This window comes from Cheilinus undulatus, linkage group 4, assembly GCF_018320785.1.
Source record: "Cheilinus undulatus linkage group 4, ASM1832078v1, whole genome shotgun sequence".
In the NCBI taxonomy this organism is placed as follows: domain Eukaryota; kingdom Metazoa; phylum Chordata; class Actinopteri; order Labriformes; family Labridae; genus Cheilinus; species Cheilinus undulatus.
Genome location: NC_054868.1, coordinates 5,068,339 through 5,091,363, shown reverse-complemented (window position 1 = coordinate 5,091,363; position 23,025 = coordinate 5,068,339). Strand labels below are relative to the sequence as shown.

The 23,025-nt window shown below is 39.5% G+C and overlaps 1 protein-coding gene across 2 annotated transcripts in view; it reads right to left on the bottom strand.

The window, feature by feature from the left end:
* The window catches only part of tenm3 (teneurin transmembrane protein 3), a 366,938-nt gene that overhangs the window by 32,913 nt on the left and 311,000 nt on the right, over window positions 1–23,025 (bottom strand). For both annotated transcript variants that reach the window (XM_041784623.1, XM_041784625.1), the window contains 13 exons: window positions 20,099–20,223; window positions 19,875–19,982; window positions 14,794–14,948; window positions 13,000–13,101; window positions 11,443–11,616; window positions 11,092–11,151; window positions 9,757–9,919; window positions 9,442–9,580; window positions 9,186–9,291; window positions 8,294–8,436; window positions 7,260–7,438; window positions 4,646–4,750; window positions 2,609–2,739 (listed from right to left, as the gene is read on the bottom strand). In XM_041784623.1, the coding sequence (XP_041640557.1) occupies window positions 2,609–2,739; window positions 4,646–4,750; window positions 7,260–7,438; window positions 8,294–8,436; window positions 9,186–9,291; window positions 9,442–9,580; window positions 9,757–9,919; window positions 11,092–11,151; window positions 11,443–11,616; window positions 13,000–13,101; window positions 14,794–14,948; window positions 19,875–19,982; window positions 20,099–20,223 (1,690 nt within the window). The remainder of the gene's footprint in view (window positions 1–2,608; window positions 2,740–4,645; window positions 4,751–7,259; window positions 7,439–8,293; window positions 8,437–9,185; window positions 9,292–9,441; window positions 9,581–9,756; window positions 9,920–11,091; window positions 11,152–11,442; window positions 11,617–12,999; window positions 13,102–14,793; window positions 14,949–19,874; window positions 19,983–20,098; window positions 20,224–23,025) is intronic.

Here is a 23,025-nt window from a genome sequence, read left to right as displayed (position 1 = left end):
ACCAAGCCCAATGCTGAAATTCAAAATAAGCAAGCAAAACCTCTGCCACACCACATATACTGCTTGTGCATGCACAGGCATGCTGCTTCTCTGTGTGTGGTGTGTATGTCTGTGTACTATGTTCTGTGTTTTCCTGCTTCTCTGCTGGTTGATTTAAGGCGGCTTTATACCCACCGACTTTTTGTCTAATTTCAAAGTTGCACACAAAATTCCAAAGTCGGAGTAAAATCATGGGAGTCTTGCCAAAGTGGCAGCTTGATCCTGTTGTCTCAGTTGTTAGGTGTAAGGTGGTCATAAGACTCAATTCCATCTGTTTTCAGTCTTGATGTTTCCATTATATCAAACGTGTTTGATATTATCGTAAGTCTTTAGTCTGGTCAGAGCTGCAGTCAGATCTCTGCTCCTGAGTTTGTGTGCCTTGTCTGTCAATTCATTCCAGGCTGACATGACAGGTACAGTATATCTCCATTGGGATTTTCAAAGTAAAAGCCCAATCAGTTTGTTTCTGTGATGAGACTATCTTTTCATACAATACTTTTATTCTGAAGTGTTTCCGGGATAGTTCCTCGGTTGTTGCAGTAACATGCAAAGTCGCTTCAGTGTTTAACTTTCCTTTCGTTTCTACTCGATGTAAATAATTTAGAAACATGGGATTTTAAGAGATATTAACTCAAATGTTATCTCCATCTCCTTCTACATCTTGTTCTCTGCTCAAAAATTGTTGTTGTGAATTTCCACCAGATGCATGATGGGAAATAATCTCAAAAGGAATCCTATTCTAGTCTTTTAGTTAGTGACCCACAGTCTTTGCAAAATCTCAGTCTGAGACTAAAAACTTGCTAACAAATTGTCTTTAGATGTGAGAGGGTCTCAGATGTCAGTCTTTTTAGAGTCAGTGTGTAAGAGTAGCCCAATCTGCGGGAAAACCGCGACCTGGTGGTTATGTCATCACGTTAACAGAACGTTAGCATGCCGGAAGGACAGAACTCATTCAATCCGATTTCAAGGACTCTCATTTATTGCTAAAAGCAGCAAAGATGGACTACATTTGCATTGTACTCTTTGTCAATATGATGTGGATGTTAGTACCAAGGGAAAAGGGGCAGTGATATGCATGCTAGCGCAGATAAACATAAGAGCAACAGATGAGCCATGAGTTTCTCTTTCCTGAATTCTTTTTTTGAGAAGCAGCATCACCTTAGATGACAATATATCTGCTGCAGACCTCTTTAGTTTATCATGCAGTCAAGCATCAGCTGCCATATTCTTGCTTCACTAAGTGCTGCAAAGTGTCCTCCTTTTTGATGCTGCAGAAATGACCACCCTAGTTTTCAAGGACATTAATTTGACCACAAATATCAGATAAAACCATTCCTGTTTGTGGTCATGAACACATGATGTCTGGGATGAGCAGTTTATAACCACGTGAACCTTTCTAGAGCTGACTTTGTGTCAAACAGGAGATGTTTCAAACTGTTAAAAAAATAGCACACGACATTGCAATCCCCATGAATGTGATGCTTTGCACAATCTAAGGATGCACTCACACTAGTCAGTCCATACCATGCCCAATTACACCTAAGCCCTTAAAGAATTATCGCTGATGCATGCACACATACAATCTGTCTGTTTCCCTTGACAAACGTAATAGATAATGGTGGAATGCTAGAGGGCTGTATCTGACCAAAACAACTCAAAACAAGCCACAAAGTGAAAAAAATCACCGCCATGTTGTCTGAAACTGTGAGTGGCAGATTACAGTCTGATGACATATCTCTGCTCAGGATTGGTTGGGCTTGAATTGTAGGCCCAAAGGAGACTACGGAGCGGGAACAAATATTATAATTCAGTCTAAAGCTAGATTAGAGCTGTCTCTGGTCACAGTGACTTTAACTGTCAGCTTGTTTCTGCTGCAGGAAGCTGTACTGATGACAAACTCAAACCTGTATAAATAACAAGCAGCTCTCATGTACAGCATGTTTGATTCCTGCTCACCTTCATGCTCATTATTGCTCACTAGCAGTACAGCAGTCGCTCACGCATGCTGCTTCAGTCATTAGTGTTTACAGGACCACGCTGAGTGTGGCACCGCTGTGCATAAGACACTCAGGAGGGCCTCGTGACGGCACAGTTTCCTCCGATTATGCAGGGCTAGTTAGAGAGCACTTCATGTAATATTCAGACCCATCACTGTCCCATCGTTCTCTCCTAATAGCCCATAGGAACAACAGATGCAGCATCATAATCGTCAAGAACAAGTAACCTACATGAGCTGCTCACAGAGGGGGCCAAACAATGCAAGTCAAACTGAGGGGTTTGTTGCCTCATTGCAAGGTTGTATGGATAACTGGAGCCTAGGGACTGTTATGTGTTTTTACATCTCTCGAAACCAGAAGAAAGAAGTGGTGCGCATGAAAAGTGTCATCATTACACAGAAAATGAATAAATGATTAATTAAACTTACCTCACTCCACTGGACTGAACCAAATCCCTTTTAAATGAGCAAACCCACACATCAAACACATCCTGTCTTCTCTTAAAAAATAACAGTAATGTTTGTTGGTCAGAAATTAGGTTTTTTATTTCTGCATGTACAAAGAGTACTCACCCTGAGCTTTCTCCCGAACACGATGACTTTTCCTCGTGTCTGCTCTTTCCTGAACCTCCACTCCACCAGATTCTGGCCGTTCTCTCCAGGTAGCGTCATGTTGCGTCGAGCTACAGTCGGGTTAGCGGCACCTAGGATTCAAAAACAGAATACAATGTTAAATGCACCAGTAAGAGTGTAAATGTTGGACTGGGTCCTGCAGATTGCTCAATTTAACCAACATTATGCTGAACTGAACTTTTGCACTTTTCAGATTGCTTTTTTCTTCTCTTTGGTGTTGAGAAACTTTAAAACACTTTGAAAAATGCTCACTCTATCTTGTATTTCAGTGTTTTGTTTGAGCATTTTACTAATAAGTATGGCTGCTTCTTAAATTTGCTGTTGCCTGTCTTGGTCAGTACATTCTTGAAAAAACAGTGACTAATCTCAGTGAGATTTGTTTCTCCTCATTAAATGAGGTTAAACCAAATAAAAAATCTTTTCCTAAGAAATTGGGCCAGCTGTTGAGGAAGGTGCTTCGGAGAACACTCTGAGCAATAAGACAGAAGAATGGCATCATTATTGGGTTGGGTGCATCTTGTAACTTCTCCACAACAAAATGAAATACCCATGCACCAAAAAAATGCAAGAATACAGCGAGAGGTGTCAGTTTTCCAACAAGCAGCATTTCAGAGCAGGCTAGAAAAGGAAGTTTGCATGATTGCATTGCTTTATGAAGAAACAGATGTATATCTTGTACTATTAATGTAAAACAGACACTTCATCCATCACTTTTGATCTCTACTACCTTGTTTCTGCAGCCTGCTGTAGCATTGCAGTTTTAAAAGCATCATATTAAACTCTGCAGAGACTTGACACTCATTTCAGCTGATCATCAATCACTGTGAGCATCTCCTCCTCTGTATTTACTGTTACACTGCTCAGCTGCTAAAGCAGGCCTGTAAACCTGCACAACATTACTCTGCAAAGATGACAAAACACTGACATAAAACAAGCAGCCCGCTTTATTATGATGGACCACCTCAGTGTACCCGGCACATTCTGACTCTCTCCGAGCTCATTTTTTATGTATTTTACTGATTTGTGCTGAGAGGAATGCAAACTAAGAAATGGTGTGAGAATAAAACGCATCTGTTGTCCTTTTTGAACAGTGGCAAAAAAGGACAAATCAGTCCTGGTTCAGAGGATCCCCCCCACTTGACTCTTTTGTGACTGGTTTTGGATCTTTCAAGTCCTATATGCCGCTTTCCACGTTATTATGCAAATGACATTTTTCTCTTATTTTCATAAATAATAATGCAAATGACATTCAGATATTTTTCAAGTCATCAGCCGTAAGAGCATAATTCAAATGTTTTTGAACAAACTTCATAATGATAATCATTATTTTTTAAAAATAAAAACTTCAAAATGCACTTTTCCACATTATTATGCAAAACAGAGTTTTAAAACATTTTATAGGTTGTAAGGAACTGAAAATGGTCATTTGTTAAATGTGCAGCATTAGGAGGTCATATTTACTGAAATCAAAGCTATTTCAATCAAAAACATCTTAACAGGCCATGTTACACGTTAACATAGGAGCCCTTCTTTATATCACCCTCACTATTCTTGCATCCATTGAACTTGTGAGTTTTTTTCGAGTTTCTGTTTGAATTTCTTTGCAGGATGTCAGAATATCCTCCCAGAGGTTAAAAGCAGATTAACTAACAGCTAAACCAGCTGCTACATCATAACACAGAATATGACAGGTATTGTATACCTCTTAACTTCTTCTTAACTCAAGTTTTACCGAGCTTATACCAGCTCTGTTAAAAGTGTCTTTCCCCCAAATAATAAAGACATACTGATAGTGGTATTGATAAAGACTCAGATCCTTAATAAGGGAATCAATATCAATAAAACTAATGATCCCCATCCCTAATTGCACCATAAAGCATGCATTTAATGAACTGTAATTGTTGTCTCTTTTCTCAAAAGCTAACTGTTTTTGTGGTTGTGGCTCCTGGGTAGGACAATGCTGCTTCACAGTGTTACCTGCTAGTATATGAGGCTCAGTCTGGTAGTGAGAGTCCATGCCATTGGCGTAGATGACCCTCAGCGAGTGGTCGTTCCCCACCTGGTAGCTGTTACGAAGCTGATCTGTGAGGGTGAGAAACCCAGTTGATAATATTATCATTAATAAACCATGACAATGATTCACTTTTCTTCTGTGGAGCAAAAGTCAAGAAAACTGAAACCGACCTGGGACTGGAGAAGAGAAAATTCAAAGAGAGAGGGGAGAGACAGTGTGACAGGGTGAAGGGTGAATGTGAGGAGGGAAAACAGAACAATTAATTTCCTGGTCGTTGTTTGAAGCTGCTAATGGAGCACAGAACAGGTATTAACGTCCCCCGGTCTCCTTTAATTAGCTTCCCCTTGACCTCTCACAGGACTAATGGCCGCGGGTGTGTGTGCGTATGGTGTGTAAGAGTGAAAATGAAAAGAGAGGCAATCTAGACAGTGGACCTTTGGTTTCTTCTCCTCCTCCCTCTGATGTACGATCTGTCTGTTTTGACTTTTCTGCTGTGATTATGAAAAAATTCAAAAGGAAAATAAATATTTGAAGCTGCAGTTACTGCAGACTTTAACACAACTATAGAGCTGAATCAGGGTACAGACTGCAGCTTTGCATCATCTGAATAAATTTAACATTTTTAAACTCAGTATTCAAGTCAGTAAGTGACAAAAAAATCACTTAATTTTTGAAAGTTGTCCTAATTCCATGTGGCATCACAATTATGCCACAGCAAATTAGGCTCTCTCTTATTTATTAAAATAAGTAAATAAAAAATAGCTCTTTTCTCCTAGGATTTTGTCCTGTAAAATCTACAACATTTTATGCAAGTTTGGATCACAAAAGATATAAATCATTATTTTCTTGCAAAATAAATAATCTGAAATTTGGCCAAATCCCCCCCAAAAAAATCCTGTATTTTTGTTTTGAGATGACAATGTAAAATTACACATATGAGCATGATAACAATGAGGCAATAACTCAAGGAATAGCTGTAAATGAGATGAGAGATATCAGAGAACAAATACTTGCATAATTTTGGAGTTATGTTTTAACATTAATTCTGTAAATAAAGTTAAATTCAGATATGTCATTTTTTACATTATTAATGAAAATAAGCTTCTTTTCTGTACATAATCGTCTTTAAAACAGTCTTCAATTTTTTGTTTATTTAAATTTTCACAAGGTCATTCATTTGTATCTTCAAGTTTTTCTTCTTTTCATTTAAATTTTAGTGTGAAGGGTAAAGGTGTCAATCCTTTTAATTTCCTGCACCAGTAAGAAGAGCTGAAAATAAAATATGTCATTATAAACAAGCAAAAAAGGAATAACAAAAATCGCAGGGAATAAAAATAATCTTTCCACACTGATACATTAATAGAAAAATAATTCTGGTAAAAGTATATTTTAGTTTATTGGTCTTTAACAGGTTTTATTTTTTTTAAATGGCCCTCCTGGGACTCTACAGATCTGCTGGTCAGTGCAGCGCTTTGACTCCAGCCGTAATACATCCGTTTTTCCATTTTTAAAATGATCTAACTGATTAGTTTATTATTATAGTCTCCAAAAACACAATGACATTAATATTTCCTGTTTCCATTCTTGTAAAATATTCAGCTCTGAAAAAACCAAACCTGTTTTCCAGTTTTCACTAAGCAATCACCAAACAGCGCAGCTGCTTGTTTCCCATTCCTGCACTGCACTTCCACATAATGTGATTTCACATCACAGAGCAGCGGGCCGTTTCTCTGAGCAGTTTAGACAATGGCGAGGACATGAAACGATAAATAATGTAGGTGAATTGATGGAGAGAAACGCTGCACTTGTCGATGGCTTTGAATAACTTATTACACTGCAATCAATACTGCGGTGCTGTGAGGGAGACTGCTCTGTTTGCACCACACTCGGGGAAACGCACTGAGCGTGCTCGGAAACAAATCACTGCTGGCCACTCGAGGCCGTGCAACAGCAGGCTCATTAGTTCACATTTAACAAGGGCAGCAGGGCTAAATTATTGTTTTCCCTCAACATTTATGCTTAACGTCATAAATGTTAGATGGGGCAACAAACACTTTCTTGTTCCTTTTTGTCTTTTTTTTTTTTTTTTACATCTAAACTCCTGGTTAGATGGACACAGTTTGGGAAGCACTGCTCTACACTTTTCACTGTTCTGCCTTCTTTAAATAACAACAGAAAGTCTCTTTTAAAAAAGAGAACAATTCTGACATGCCAGTTGTGTTGAATCGAGGTCCTGGGACATCCTGGACACACTAAGGGTGTTTGTTGTTCCTGCTGTTTACATTTGGGTCCTGCCTTTGACTATGGGTGGTGACGGTGCAATCAGAAGTCTGTTTAAATTCATGCAGTCTGATCTGAGCCCATTTTTCTTTACCTTTGTTTCAGCAGGGATCTTTCTCCATGTTAGATTTCATAGATTGTGTAAATAATGGATGATAAAATGGGGCCTAGTAGAGCCTCTCTGTTTCCTTTTTGCAGTACACACTCAAAGATCTTCTGTTTTTATACGTCGACTTTATTTTTAACTGCTGCAACATTTGCTAACTTCTCTCCTTTCTCCATCAGTGAACGTCTTACCTTGCACCAGTGTGTAGAAAGAGTCTATGGATGACAGGTTGGTCGTAATGGAAACGTCCTCATCCCTCCCTGATGTCTCAATGTCCACGGCAACGGCCCCTGACGACATATCACCATGGAGATTGGTGACCACACCGGTGGGGAAGGTCACGTTAGTCAGACGGCCTTCGCTGTCATAGCTGCAGGGAAGAATGAAGGAACATTAAGTGTTAATGTGCTTTAAAGGTACTTACTAAAAATAATACAGCCCACTGTACATCACAGAGAGACACAGACAGTTTGACACAGCTAAACATCAAAGAGCTGGCTCTTAAAATGACATATTTTCAATCCAGTAAGAAGGAAGAGCTTAAGATTAACTTTTTGAAAATAAAGTACAACTTAAAGTGCTGTGAATTTCTGTTGTAATCTTAGCCTTTCTGTCATCCAGAGAGAATTCGTTCAGTCATCTCTGTTCATACAAAACTGAATGTGGAAACACTTTCTCTGCAGTCTACAATTTTACAGTTGTACAGTTTTAGTCTGTCTTATCTTTAAGGGAAATTCCAGTACCCATTTAAGTGGGTCTGTATGACAAACAGGGACAAAATGTTTTGGGATAACTGAGAAATTGCAGGAAAAAAACAGTCTTTAGTGGACAAAATCCATGCTGTAACTGGCTCAAAATACAGAATGTCCACTTAAGACTGCTGTGTTTGATGATAACAGACTCCGATTGTTAATTCAAGAGTCTGACAGCATCACAGATATGATCTCTACAAAGAGAGAGCATTTGTTACAGAGTAAGAGACTTTTTAAAAAACAGAAACTTCCTTTAAAAGCCACAGGACCTCATTGATGAAACCTGCTCGCTTTGCATGTAGGGTGCTGAAGATGTGGCTAATGTTGCCTTGACATATCCACTCTCTCATCACATAATTAAGTACAGCTGTAGGCATTTAAGCGTGTAGATAATGTCTTTGGACACACTCCTCTCTGCACACAGCAGCACAGAAAAACACACTCTGAAGTACAAACGCAAAAATCCTTCTCACTCATAGAACGTGGTCCAGCCTATCTGGATGCTCTTGGTCGCCAGCAAGCCACTGTTGCCGTGGTAACTAAAAAGGACAAGTTCCTGACCCTGAGCAGTGAGACTCTTCAGACCTCCGTTTGTCCCGATGGTCAGCCAGATGACCTATAGACACACAAAGACAGAGCAGGAGTAACCACTCTAAGGAGAGGGAAGAAATGTCAACTTTGCTTCTAAATATGAATTTTTGTTTGACGTTTTAATTTCTGTGAAGAATAAGAAAATGTAAAATTACATTAAAAATAGTTCTTCATCAGCTGGGAATGTATTAAGTAAATTGCAAAATAATATTCAATTCTAATTCACAATTTATTTTTGAAATAATATTACTTTTTTCTTTTTAATTTGTTTATTGATTGTTGTTTCCTGTTGTATTTATAAATGCATATTTGTGACTCTTATTTATTTTATGGATTTTGACTTTTTGTTGTGAATCGATTTTATAAATATCAGAAAAAGATTGCGAATTTATTTTGTTACACCATAATTATTTTTTATTTGTAAAAGTTTTTATTGATTAAGTCATTATTTATTTGTTGATTTAAAATATTTAAATTCTTATTTTTTTATTTTTGATAATTTTTTTATTTTTATTCTGTTTATTTTTGATATTTTTTATTTTTTTTTATTATTCATATTTTGTCAGCAAATTACTTAAGTGACAGCTTTCAAAATTTCTCTTTTTTCATGTTTTTAACCTTTTTATAAATCATCTCATCTTAATAAATTTAAGATGCCAAAACTTTGTCCTTACTTACATGGCATTTTAATGTTCTGATACAATAAAAATTAAAAGATGGTCAAAGTTCCATCCGCTGATGTTATGATGGATTGGGTCATCAGACCAGTCTTACCTGGTTGTCAGGGGCGACCACACGCACAGGCATCCTGTTAGTGTCTCTACGGATACGGAGGGTGTTCCCGCTGCTGTCTGTCACCGCTGTAACATCCTCCTCATTGCTGAAAGTGATGGAGAGTGGGAGGAAAAATGACAGAGTGAGAATTAGCTTCAGTATGAAAAGAAGGAAAAGAACAAAGAGTCTAGAAAAAAGAATTTTAGCAGCAGTGTTGACGATGTGTGTTTCCTCCCACACTCTCTCTGTCACTGACCTGTAGCTGAAGTTGTACTTGTAGTCTCCGGTGACCAGAGACATGGTGAACTGATGAGTGCCATTTAGGTCGAACACATAGAGCTCCTGAGAGGCTGGAGAGGCGACTTCATATGAGCTTGGACCAGAAGCAAGAGAGCCTGAAGAATCAGAGAGAAACAAAGTTAAGTGCTTGTTGTGCTGCAGAAAAACAAAGTTGGAATCCTCTCTCTAGAGTGTTTTTGATGGCATGTCAAACAGAGAGAGCAATCAAAATTCAAGGTGTTCGTTGACAGAAGGGGAACATATCATTGCCTCCTTTGCAGTATATACACACCAGTGGGTGGCCGGTTGCATCTAATGGCTCGTATCCGGATGTTTCCAAGATCAGCGACGAACAGAGTCCCATCTGGAGAAACCACCAGAGAGGACGGACAGTTGAGGCGTGCATCTTTAGCGTAGCCGTCTCCAGTTTGGTAGCAGTCACAGTTTGCATCGTTCTGTTGGACAGAAGAAGAAAAAAAAAGTGAGAAATGGAGAGTGAAAGATTCCTTATTTTACTATTCATCAACATTTTTTTTTTTATAAGCCTTTAAAGCCACTGATATTTAATGAATTACACTAGCCAATGAAGACGTTCTTTTTTCATGCATTTTTCATTGCCGATGCCAATGGCTGCATTAAGAATTTTACTTTATCAGCTTTTCTACTGATGTAATCCTTCAGGAAACCTCTCCTACTTAATTTCTGCTCTCAATCTCTACTTTCAAGTCTTCCAAAAACCTTGTCATGTCTGCGCTGTAGGCCAGGGCAAGATAGGATTGGCCAGTTGCTTTGCTGAAAAGTGTTTAACCCAAGGTTTGGTAGAATCAAAGAACTCTCCTCAATTGTCTGGCCTTTCATTCTGCTACATCTGTTTTTGCAGGCCAAGATTAGCATATATAATAATTAGCAATTTAGCCTAAAATGTCAGATAGACAGTTTCATATCCACTGCACAGAATATATTTCACATTCATCTGGGAAACCTCCCACAGTGATTGGCCAAACGTTCTGTCTGTCACATTCATTATGGGCCAATCAGAGGGAAAATAAGAAAGTAGACATGTGCAGTTCCAGTAGTCACCTGAGCTCGACAGACACACGCTCCTGTAGTTTCTGAAGCTTGTTGGTGGATAAAACTCATGCAGAGGCCGGTCGGGAGAAGTGCAAAAATATCTTCTCTGCCAAGAGAAGCTTCCACTGTGGCTCCTTGCTTTTCTTTCAATAAAGAAAAGTGGCCCAGTTTTGCTGCTACACTATATCTAAGTTAACTCCAGTCATATCTATTGCAGACTCATGCTGGAGCAAAAGACAAGGCTCAATCGTTACAGCACGGAGCTTTGCAAGATGGATTTGTCTGATGACAGACGTGTCAATCCGTCTGCTTTGCAGGTTTACCCCCACCCTGCTATACAGCCCCAATTCTTTTGTCCCCTTTATTTCCCTCAGAATCAGGTTGGTAAAGACTAAAATACAAATCTTGCTAGCCGACCAACACTAAAGCTAAAAAGCTCAAAAAGTCAGCTAAAAACACAATGTCCTTTACAATGGACACATTCTTAATTATGCAATAAAGATGTAAAGATGCACATGATGGTTTCATAAAGGTGTGAAGAGAAGGTGTGTAGTACCTTGCAGTCACAGTCAGATGGCGCTCCAGCTAGATGTGTAATCTCCCCATCAGTAGAAACCTGAAACATTTCAAAACAATGTTAAACATTAACAGAAAAATATTCTCACAGCTTCCAGTTAAATCTTTATAATTACAATTTAGAATTCGGGGTTCAAATCTGACCAGTAATCTGTGCTTTCGGTGTTTTATTTTCTTTGTTGTAAAAAAGCTAAAGTTGACTGCTCTTCTTTAAAACAAATGAGACACTGACACCACAGGTGGAATGAATCCGATTGACTCTAAAAACTTAAAAAAAACATCACAAATGAAGAAATTACTATGCTTAGGAGTTGAATAAAATAAAGGTTACTTGTCGGATGCGATGCAGTTTCTTCTCGTCTGTCTCCGCGATGTAAAGGACGCCGCTGTAGGACAGAGCGATGGCTGTGGCACCCTCCAACATGGTCTGGACCGCTCTCTTCCCCATCGTGTACTCGATACCAGGAACCTGACAGTGCATGGGACGACCTGCCACGATACGCACCTGAGTAAAGAATACTCAGGTTTATTCAAGGGAAGCCCAGAGGTTTTTGGTTAGGTTAAGTTGACACTGAAGCTTTTAAATCAGTCAATGAAACGGTTTTAGCAAACAGTAGCAGTGATTCTGATTCCAGTAGCCATCACTTTTTAGCATTTGCCCTGATTTATACTCATTCACCACTCTGACTGTGTAAATTTTGTTTATAATGTATCCTTATGTTTTCCCTCTGGGAGGGGTACTTTGTGCAACATGAGCACCCTTAGCTGTTCAAGTCTGGCCCCTGCAAGCCGTGCACTGTTTCCACACATATGAATGTTAGACTCTGAAAACAATACCAAACATTTCTTTGATATCATCAAATTATTTCTGGATAATCTGATGATAATTTGTTGGCTTCTTCAGACAGGGACCTCTAGCAGGCACTGGGATGGTTTGCAGCTGAGTGTAAAGCGGTCGAGATGTGGGTCATCACCTCCAAGTCCCAGGCCATGGTTCTCTGCTGGACAGCAGTGGATTGCTACCTCTCAGTGGGGAGTGGGTCTTTGGCCCAAGTCAAGGAGTTCAAGCATCTCTGGATCTTGTTTACAAGTGAGGGTAGAATGGAGATCGACAGGCCAATCAGTCAGCGTTGGCATTATTGCAGATGTTGTATCATACTGTTGTGGTGAAGAGGGAGCTGAAGACAAAACTCTCAATTTACTGATCGATCTTTGTCCCAACCCTCACCTATGGCCGTGAACTCTGGCGAATGACCGAAAGAATAAGATCGCAGATTCAACTGGTCAAAATAAGCTTCCTCTTAAAGGGGGGCTTGGCTCAGCCTTAGACATAGGGTGAGGAGCCTGGACATCCAGAGGGATCTCGGAGTAGAGCCGCTGCTCATTCACCTGGAAAGAAGCAAGTTGAGGTTGTTTGGGTGTCTGATCAGAATGTCTCCTGGTAGAATCCTTATGGAGGTCGCATCCAACTAGAAGGAGACCCCAGGGCAGACCCAGGACTCGCTGGAAGAATTATATATCTCACCTGGCCTGTGGATGCCCCAAAATCCCAAAGGAAGAGGTGGAAAATGTTGCTGGAGAGAGAGATGTCGGGTTGGATTTGCTTAGCCTGCTATCACCGCAATCTGGCTCCGGATAAGCAGAAGAAAATGGATGGATGCATGGATGTATGGACGGATAATATGGATTGTTATGTTTTTAAGTTAAAATTGATCTCTATTCATTTCAGTATTATTGAAGCTTATTACAAGAAGAGTAGCTGTGAGAGAGCTAATCTGCCTCTGCTGTTATCAGAATCACTGCCTGCAGGTACCAAAAGTGAAAGCTCATGCCTGATTCATCACACAGCGTAATGGAGAGTACATATAACGATAAAGATGGGTGACACCTGTCTGTTTTCAGTGATCTGCAGCACCACGTTGTTGTCCAGGACGTAGATGGAGTTGTCCATGGGGTTGATGGCGAGGTCTGTAGGCCACTCTAAACGGACCTGCACACAGAGAGAGAGAGAGACGAGGAGGATTAGATACTTTAAAACAGGGGTGCCCAATATGCCGATCACGATTGACCAGGTGATCACATAAGCTATGCTGGTCAATCATGTGTCATTTCAATAAATTCATTCGATAGGCTATCGCTCAGTTCACCCTTCCTCCCTGTGGCATCTGCCACTTGATGCAGCTCTGACGTGATTGACGTAAAGAGCGGCCAGTCTGTCAAACCCAAAATGCCACCAGTTCACGAACTGGTTTTGTGAGCATCTCAGCCTAGCTTAAATTAATGTGTAACGTGGGGAACAGAAGATGACAGAAAACTGAGGAGCGTGCACAGCTCGACAGCATGTGCAATAGAGAGAGTGCTTCAGAGGGTGAATATTTTTGTACCACAATGGTTTAGATTATATTTAGGAAAAACCTCACTGTGGACTAATTTGCGCGTCTCATTTGATTGACAGATAGCTCGACAGGCAAATGCTACGTGTCTGTCAACCAGAATGCTAGCTAGCTAACAGGAAGTCGGGCTTAGTGGGCGGGCCGTTAGGTTGATCCAAAGTTTGGTTGAGACTGCGATTTCAATATGGAAGCCGCTGTGGCTTCAAGAGCTGTTTGAGTCCGCCTATTGTAAGCAGACAGCTGACAGCTGACGTCACACAGAGTTTGTCCTATTCTTTCTACAGTTTGTGCTATGGATAGTGTGATTTTGTTTTAGCACCATGTAGAGCACCAGCTTAAGTGTATGTTCATGTAAGTCGGTGCTATTAGTTTGGTTTCTTTGTGGTTTTAACTATTTTACCCTTTAAAATTGTGCAAAGTTCGTACATCATAATGTTGACATTCCATTCACTTTCTTTCAGTGAATAACTCACATGTTGTGTTGTTTCTGGTGTTATAAAGTTGTTGTTATCAAGCCCCCCTTGCAATCTCGTGATTTTTTTTTGGTAGGGAAATCATGATTTTATGAGTAACTCACAAGCCAAAAAGTGTAGGCACCCCTGTGTTAGAACATTTGGGACTAAAACTATGCAGGTCAGATTTAACCATTGGTCACTATTGATTCATATCCAGAAACATTTTGCTTAAACTCTGCAAACAGAGGCTGTGTGGGGGGACCTCTGAGTGAACCATTTGTGCTCTGAGGGCCTGAAATGTGCAGACAAAACTTTTCCTGAACTCAGCGCTCTTGGTGCTTTAAGGTCAAATGTCAGACAGGGATCCGAAAGTTTTTAATGGCTGCTTCAACTTAACTTTCTGATCTCAAGTACTTTTTCACAACTGCAGAGGACTGAGCGGGCATTCAAAAAATACTTAAAACTGGAGATCTGATTTACAGAATGGAGAAAAAAACACCATATTTCATACTAGACACATTTTGGTTAATATAATAGATAAATGATTCATTTATACAAAAATTAATGAAAAGTTCTTACAGAGTCTTACAGAGTTACAGAGAACAGTTACTTTATCTTGTCTTTATTCTACTCCACTTTCACATTTTCTCTGACATACACACTCTCTTGTGCTCCACCTGTTTTCGTCTTCAATAAATCACAGAGAAGTGTGTTTAGGTGTCTTTAAATTGTGTTTGGAAATATTTCAAATGTTGCTAAGTCAAAAGTGACACACAGGCAGACCAGGAGGATGGACATAGATGTAGCACAATGAGGCTCTTTTCTCTACGATACCTGTCGTATGTGCATGCTGGTATCACAGGTCAGCGGCCGTGCAGATGTCAAGTCGTTGCTGCCGAGCATCGTGGAGATTATCCCGTTACGATCCACTTTCCTTATCATCGTCCCGTCCACGAAGTAGATCAGGCCGTTTCTGTCCACAGCAATCCCTGAGACACAAACACACCATTCAATATTCAGTCACATGACTACTTTATGAGAGGATTATTGGTTAAAAAGTGAAACAGGAGATATTTTTCTGTTGGGAATCAAGAAAAGCAAATCATACTAGAAGCGCCGAATATTAAAAGGAAAGTAAACATACAAGAGATTTCAGAAAATAAAGTTTTTTGGTGCATTTTTAAGCAAAGTCAGTTCAGATCCTTAGAAATGAATATTTAAAAGCCTTCATTAGTATTATTATGATGAAAAAGGTCTGGAAGAGTCTTCATATGTTGGAAATTAAGGCTCTTTGTTTGGACTCAAAACTTAAAATCAGTTGGCATGATAGAGACTTTACTGCTCAAATCCCAGAGATTAACCAGCATTCACAGTTAAATTTTTAAGTCCATGTAATGTGAAGCAAGTCTTCCCAGTTTTCTTGATTAGCCCTCTATGAGATGGTGTTGCCATACCTCTTTTTGGCCTTGCGCACTTCCGCAATACAAACCAAAGTATGGCAGGACCTTTAGTATAACAGTATAACAGTGTTCTGATTTTTCTCTCTCTGGGAAGCCACTGTTAAATCATTTTTTGTGCAGACATCCTCACATAAAACAGCTTGGATATTTTGCTGCAAAAGAACTGCAAGAAAATATATTTTCTAGATATTTCCGAGGCTGCATAATTATTAGTTGGTACAGTTTAATTTCTAGTTGTTAAATGTTGCTTTTTGAGGAATTAAAAATGGAAAATGGTTAAAATATACATCTTTCCTTAGGACAACACCGTACCATTTTGAAAAACTGTAAACACTGTACCTTTATGGATTCACATGGAATTTTGTTATTGCATATTTAGGTATTTTCTGGATGTTTTCCATGCAGATGCAATGTTGTTATTTGATATTATTTGAAAATAGTTATTTTCATTGTTAAAATTAAAATAACATGAATTGCAACCTGTTGCAACTACTTTGCATTTTCTACTATGCATTTCAATGTGCTTTAAAACAAATTTTGTTAGAATTTTAAGCGATATTAGTTCTTGTTCATTCCATACCATTATGGGACAGTGCTGCCTTAAGGCAACACAACCCAAAAAGTACCCTCCAAAATATATTTTATAATTGTTTCATATTATGTTTATTTAGGCTATTTTATGACAAGAAACACAATTTTCCACCTGGCATCATATTCCGTCCCATAGAGGGTTAGGAGATAAATAAATTCAATGAGATGGATTCAATGATGGTGCCAGTGTTGTGAAAGAAGGTATTTGCCCCCTCTTGATTTCTGATTATTGCACATTTGTCACATTAAACAAGTTTAACAAGTGGAAAAAGATAACCTGCAAAAATATAAATATGCAGTTTTTAAATGATGACTTCTTTTATTAAGGGGAAATAAAACATCCAGACCTACCTGGCCATATATATATGAAAAAGTGAGGGGAAACATAGTTGACCAAGTCCCAGATAACCTTCATACACTTTTCCTTATTATTGTCCTTTCACCTTTTGTGTTTTAATTTCCTGTTTTTTTTTTCCACATTTCTTTTACTGTCTCACTCCTTTTAGTCTGTATCTTCAAACAAAACTTTAACAACATGTTTAAACAATACTAAGTTATTGTAATGCTTTTCGACTCTATTGAGTTGCCTATCCTGTGTCTTTGTTCTTAATTCACTCATTATTTCAACAGTAGGATTCATGATAAGCAGTTTCTTTTGTTTCCCAGCTGCAGGTGATGTTAGCTTAAGATTAACCAAGTTTTAATCTGATGTGATTAGGCCTGGTGTGAGGGTCTGTGTGGTGACTTACAACATGAGATGTGTTTGTTCTGATCTGATGAGGTCCAACATGTGAAGCACTGCTGTGAAGCTAAATGCTTCGTCTGCTCTTCAGCACAGTGGGTGCTTGCGCCTGGCCAGCGGTGTGATACGCTGTTGTGTCACCTTACATGCCTGAACAGACTCACTCTGAAAGCTTCACAGCTGACTCTGTAAGTGAAACACAAGCTGACTTGATTCTTTGTAACCCTGAAGCAGGGAAACTCATTTTTGATTTTACCAGGATAAACGTTTCTGTCGTCCCACACTAACCCTCTGCAGACAGACGTCCCAGCAGAGCTCCAATGTCCCTGTGGTTCACCGTCACTTCCTGTTTGCTCGCTTATTTTAAAAACCAAAATGTGTTACGTCTTTCTCTACTTATTCAAGAGGCAAAAGAATGGAACTGGGTCAAACCAATATTGATTCTGATTTTTCAGCTATAGGAGAAAGCTCGGGCTGCATGCTGATTCAGGGGTTAGCGCTGCTGCCTCACAGCAAGAGGGTTCCTTGTCCAAATCCAAGTTGGACGTGGCCTTTCTGGGTGGATTTTGCATGTTCTCCCCCCTGCATGAGTGAGTGTTCTTTGGGTACTGTGGCTCCCTCCCATAGACTAAAGACATGCTCGTTAGGTTAACAGTTGGCTCTAAATTGCCCGTAGATTTGTGAGCCTTGTTGTTTGTCTCTGTAAGTCAGCTCTGGGATTGACTGGTGATCAGTCCAGGAGAGTGTTACCAGGTAAATGCATAAAATATGCTGTGCACACCAAAGACATAACTGCAGATAGTGTAGCAGAGTGATATGTGATAGCTCAGTCACTCTGACACAAGAGCAGCCAGGTAAGAAGCCAAACATCACCAGCTTGTGTCTGTCTAATTAATGTGAAGTACAGCAGTGAGGTGAAACATGTCTTCTCTCCTCTCCACATTTAATGTGTGTAATAACAGCAACATACAATGAGTGTGCTCGCTCCTCTGTGTCTTCAGGATACAGTATAGATCTCTGTCCAGTCATTTCTCAGTTTTCACATCAAGAGTTACATATAAACGGTTGGGTATTCACGCACAACTGCTGTAAGTTTCTAGTAAGTCACATATTTAGTTCACTGCTAGCTAATGACTGAAGCACATGTGTTTTTGCTAAGGCACTGGAAAATGATTAGCTTAAAAGTTGACCAAAACATTAAATTAAAGTCTTGTTATTCAATAGCCACACCTCGTGTAGTCAGTTAACATGGTCACTCTTTAAACCATAACACCAGTCGTTGGCATGACACAGACTACAGATCCTGTTATTTTTATTGTCTGTATCTGACAGTAGTTGATGGCTGATGTTCTCCTTATTCTCTCTCTGAGTAAGTGTGCATGTGTGATTTAAACTTGTGCACATGAATCGTCCCTGAAATAGGCTACATTACTTTGGTTTAGCATGCTTAGCATACAAGCCAGGACAGACTTCCTCTAAGGGGTTGTAGAATCCACAGAGACTCTAAACACTCTTTTTTAGTGAAAGCAGAGTTAACAGTGCTGCTAATGCTAACAGCCAGCCAAAACCTCGTTTCCACCAGGTGGTCCGGTTTGATTGAGTGCTGTTTGGTATGGTTCAGTAACGCTAAAGACCAAAATAATTAGCATTTCCATAGACACCCGTACCCTCACTTAGTGAGTGGGCTGTAAAGGCGATGAATGCATGCAGCGCACGTCTGCCAGAGCTGCAGAAAGCACGAGTGACAGAAATCAGTAGGGAATAAGCATTAAACAGCTTTATTTCAGCTTAAAGTGCTTCTTAAAACAAAAACTACATCTTAATCATGTTAACTGCAGTCAGTACAGATCCACAGCTGATGGAACATGTGTACAGAAACATTTTAAGACGTAGTGGTACGTTAATATGCGAATACATCTAGCCTATAACAGTATGACATAATACAAATCCTAGAGCTGTACCATGACAATTCATCACTTTAAAAAAAAACTAAAGGTTTAACTGGTGTTAAAATCAAACTAGATTAAGTCAGAAATCCTGGGTTTGTTGATCTCGTTTTAAAATAGGCTGCAGCCTGGAGTTTTACGAGAACGTTCAACAATCACAGAGCGATGTTGTCACAGGTTACCTAAAGTAAGAAGTAGATAAATAAGTACCTACAATACAGAGAATCAACTGATCTAAAGCTGTGTATTCACAAAACTTTAGCATTAATCTAGTTTCACATCCATCGCTGATAGACCAGGCTGATGTGAGCCTTCAGGCTCTGTTTTGTGTTCTTAAAATCAGGTCCAGATAAACGTCAGAAAAAATGGATTTGTGGCCACGTATCAATATCCACAGACAAGGAAACAATGGGGATCTCTGTTGAGTCCAAATATCCTCAATTTAAGCAGACTACGGCTGTGTCGCGCACTGACGTCATGTCAGAACAACCCCCTATTGTTGTGTGTGTAGCTCCACCTTTTTGGGACCAATTGGTAAGACTGGCACCCCTACGGAAGGGTGACAAAAAGTGGGATGGTACAGGTCAGTTTTTTTGGGACCCTTTCCAACTTTTGCTCTATGGAAATGCATAAGAATGTGTGCCGTTCCGCACTGAACTGAACCAGACCGCTCAGTGGAAAGGAGGCTCAATAGACCACACATCGCCAGCTACATCTGTGTACCAAGGTAGTTATAGATCTATTATTTCCAGCACCTCTAGAAATTTCTGCTCTTTCTATAATGTGCTCAGTAATCTTCCTGAATAAATGCATGATTGTGCAGGTTGCTGGATGAAGCGTTTGCACTATGAGAAAACAAATCAGCTGTGAAAACTTTGATCTTCCGGAAATCTTTCTGCTGTTCTCAGTTTGGGCAAAGGCCCTTGGCACTTGAGTTCAACACTGGAGCTTTACAAATAGGACAGCTTTCCAAGAGGAAATGCTCTTGCTTCTCCTTTTTGGACAAAATATGTGCGTGGGCTGGTAAGGCCCAGTGTCAGACCAGGACATCATGACCAGTGCTGGCCAAGACTTGAATTTGAGTGAGGTCAAACTCCGACTCGACCGTCCTCTGCGGTGACTCCTGTTATGAAACGAGGTTGAATTATTCAGGCTTGTGGGTGTGTTTGTGTGCACCTTTTGGCCCCAGCAGCTGTGCCTCTGTGGCTTTTCTTCCATCTCCACATCGTGCTTCATCAAATGGAGGACACTGCTCGCCTGTTCCGGCCACCACTTCACCATTACCTGAAAATGCATGAACATCGTAAGCTTGCAGATGTTTGTTGCATAAAAATGACAACAAATACAGATGTTTTAAACATTTCAGACAAAATTACTAGAGAGGGGAAGTGAGTGCTTACTGATGAGGTCTTTGGCACCGCTGAGCATCTTGGGTCGATAGATTCGACGTGAGTTTGTGTCAGAGACGTAAAGCTGCCCAGTAACTGGGTCGGTGGCGAGGTAGTAGCGATGAGCAGGATTGTTACTGTGGAGCAATGAGAAAATTCCATGTTAATTGTCATTCTGAGAATAATCAGTGCTATCCAGGTCTACAGAGACGCAGGGAGTGTTTGAAATTTAACACTGATTTCAAAAAAGTTGGGGCGTTATTGCAAATAAAACTACAATGCAATGATTTGCAAATCTTATCGACCCACATTTTATTCATGATAGAACACAAATAACATATCAGATGTTGAAACAGACATTTTAACATGTCATGAAAAATATTAGCTTTTGAAATTGATGGCAGCAGCAGATCTAAAAAAGAGAGGGATGTCCCATTTTTCTCTGATGTAGGATTCAAGCTGCTCAACAGTCCTGGGTCTTCTTTGCTGGATTTTCCACTTTAACCCTTTCATCCCTAAGCCCTTTTCAGTGTTCAAGCTTGAAAATGACATACCTAAACCCCACTGAGTATTTCTCTGCAACTACAAAGTCTACATGAAAAAGCTTGGCGTCTATGTAAAGATAACTCTTTACAGGTTTCCCTGTAGAAGTTACTGGGAGGAAATAGCATAACTGATTTTTTCCACCAAAAAATGTTTACACCTTTAGGGAAAATATCTCCCGTGGTTTGAAATATGAAGTATTGAGCGTGCCTTGTTTGCAGGAAAGTACTGTGTTTAGAGGAACTGTAGTTTTTGACATCTTTTTATTCTACTGGTTGTGGTCTGAGTTGTGTTTTGTTTAGGTGGAAGATGTTCTGCTTGTTAGTTCGCCGTGATCTGTGGGCTTCTAACAGTGTGTGACAGGCCTCTGTCCATGGACTCTGAGACTGCTTTTTAAAGGTTTTCCTCAGAGGAGGTGGGTTTAGATGTACCAAATGTTGTCTCTTGTTGTTGAAAGGTCTGGACTGCAGGCAGACCAGTTAAACACCCGGACTATTCTCCTGTGAAGCCATGCTGTTGTGATGGATATGGTATGTGGTTTAGTATTGTCTCGCTGAAATAGTCAAGGCCTTCCCTGAAAGAGACGTCTAGATCAGTGGTTCTCAACTGGTGGGTTGGGACCCAAAAGTGGGTTGCAGAGCAGTTTTTAGGGGGTCACAAATAGGTGTCTGAAAAAAAAAATGGTGGCAAAAAGCCCTTAAGGCCTTAGTGGACATGCATCGATACCTTTAATTTGATCCCGTTTTACTGTAAATTGGGTGAATTTTAATTTTTGGTCAATATATTTCAACTAGTTTTTCCTTTTCTTGCAATGAATAAAGTTACTTTTCCCATGATAATAGAGTAATTTCTCAAAATCTCTGCAAAACTGGCAAAATTTAGACCTAATGATGGTAAAAGAGGTTGTAAAAATTGTTAGTTTTGTCCCTTCTATTTTTCACATCATGTATTTTGGTCCAATCCTTCTCCAAACTGCAGCATATTCAGTTAACTAAACATGCGTTGTTGGAATTTGGGTTGCGATTCGTGCTAAGAGAGACTGGGATGTCCTAAGGCTGGACCAGATGAGATCCAGTGGTCTAGATTGGAGCATGTATCTGCTGCTAACACCGTAGGCACTAATGCAACCCCATATCATCACAGATGCAAGCTTTTGACTTGATGAAAAATGAAATAGTCCCTCTCCTCTTTATCTCACATGAAATGGCGTCCATGGTTTTTCAAAAGAATTTCAAATTTTGATTCATCTGACCACAGAACAGTTTTCCATTTTGCCTCAGTCCATTTTAAATGAGCTATGAAGAAGAGAAGATGGTTGCGTTCCTTGATCCTGTTCACATATGGCTTCTTTTTTGCATGATCCAGCTTTAACTGTCATCTGTGGATGGCACGGCGAACCGTGCTGTCAGACTATGTTTTGGATGTGCAGTGATTTCAGTACAGAATCACGTCTGTTTCTGATGCAGCTCTGCCTGAGGGCACAAAGATCAAGAGCATTCAATACTGTCCCTTGCAGTCAGAGATTTCTCCGGATTCTCTGAATCTTTTGATATAACTCTGGACTAGAGATGGTGAGATATGATAAAATAAAAAATAATAAATAAAGCAAATTGAAATTGAAAATTGAGAGATTTACAGTCTCTCAGTCTGATGGACTCTGCTTCTCTAAAATGCTCCTTTAATAGCCAGTCATGTGACTGTTGCCAATTAATCTAATTAGTTAAAAACACCTCCACCTGTTTTTCATTAGTACTACTTACATTTTAAGCCATTTGTTGCTCCTTCCCTACTTTTTTGGAATGTGTTACTGCCTTCAAATTCAAAGTGAGCTAATATTTTCTATGAAATGGTAAAATGTCTTATTTTTCAGCATCTGATATGTTGTTTATGTTCTGTTGTGAATAAAATATGGGTTTATGGCAGGGGTGTCAAACTCAATCACAGCAGGGGCCAAAATCTGACTTTAGGTTTAACCGGAGGGCCTAACAGGGTCAACATTTAACCAGAAACTGTCAACTGCGTTTTCACAGGTGATGTATTTTGGGGGAAATTAAACAGTGATGATAAATGATTTTGAGATTTCAACACAAAAAAAGTCAAAATGATTAAATATCACAGCATCAATAAATCTGAGATAAAATGTCAACTTTATAAGTCCTAAAGGTCAAAGTACAAAATTAAAAGTCAAAATGAAGTTTTTAAAAGACAAATATATGAGATAGAGTGTTAAAATCATGAGTTTAAAGGTCATGATATGAGATAAAACACATAATAAAGAGTTTTAAAAGTCAAAATAGAAGATAAAATTCTAAATTGTGACTATAAAAGGTCAAAATATAAGATAAAATTCTCGGTTAGGAGTTTAAAAAGTGAAAACATGGGATTAAAAACCAAAC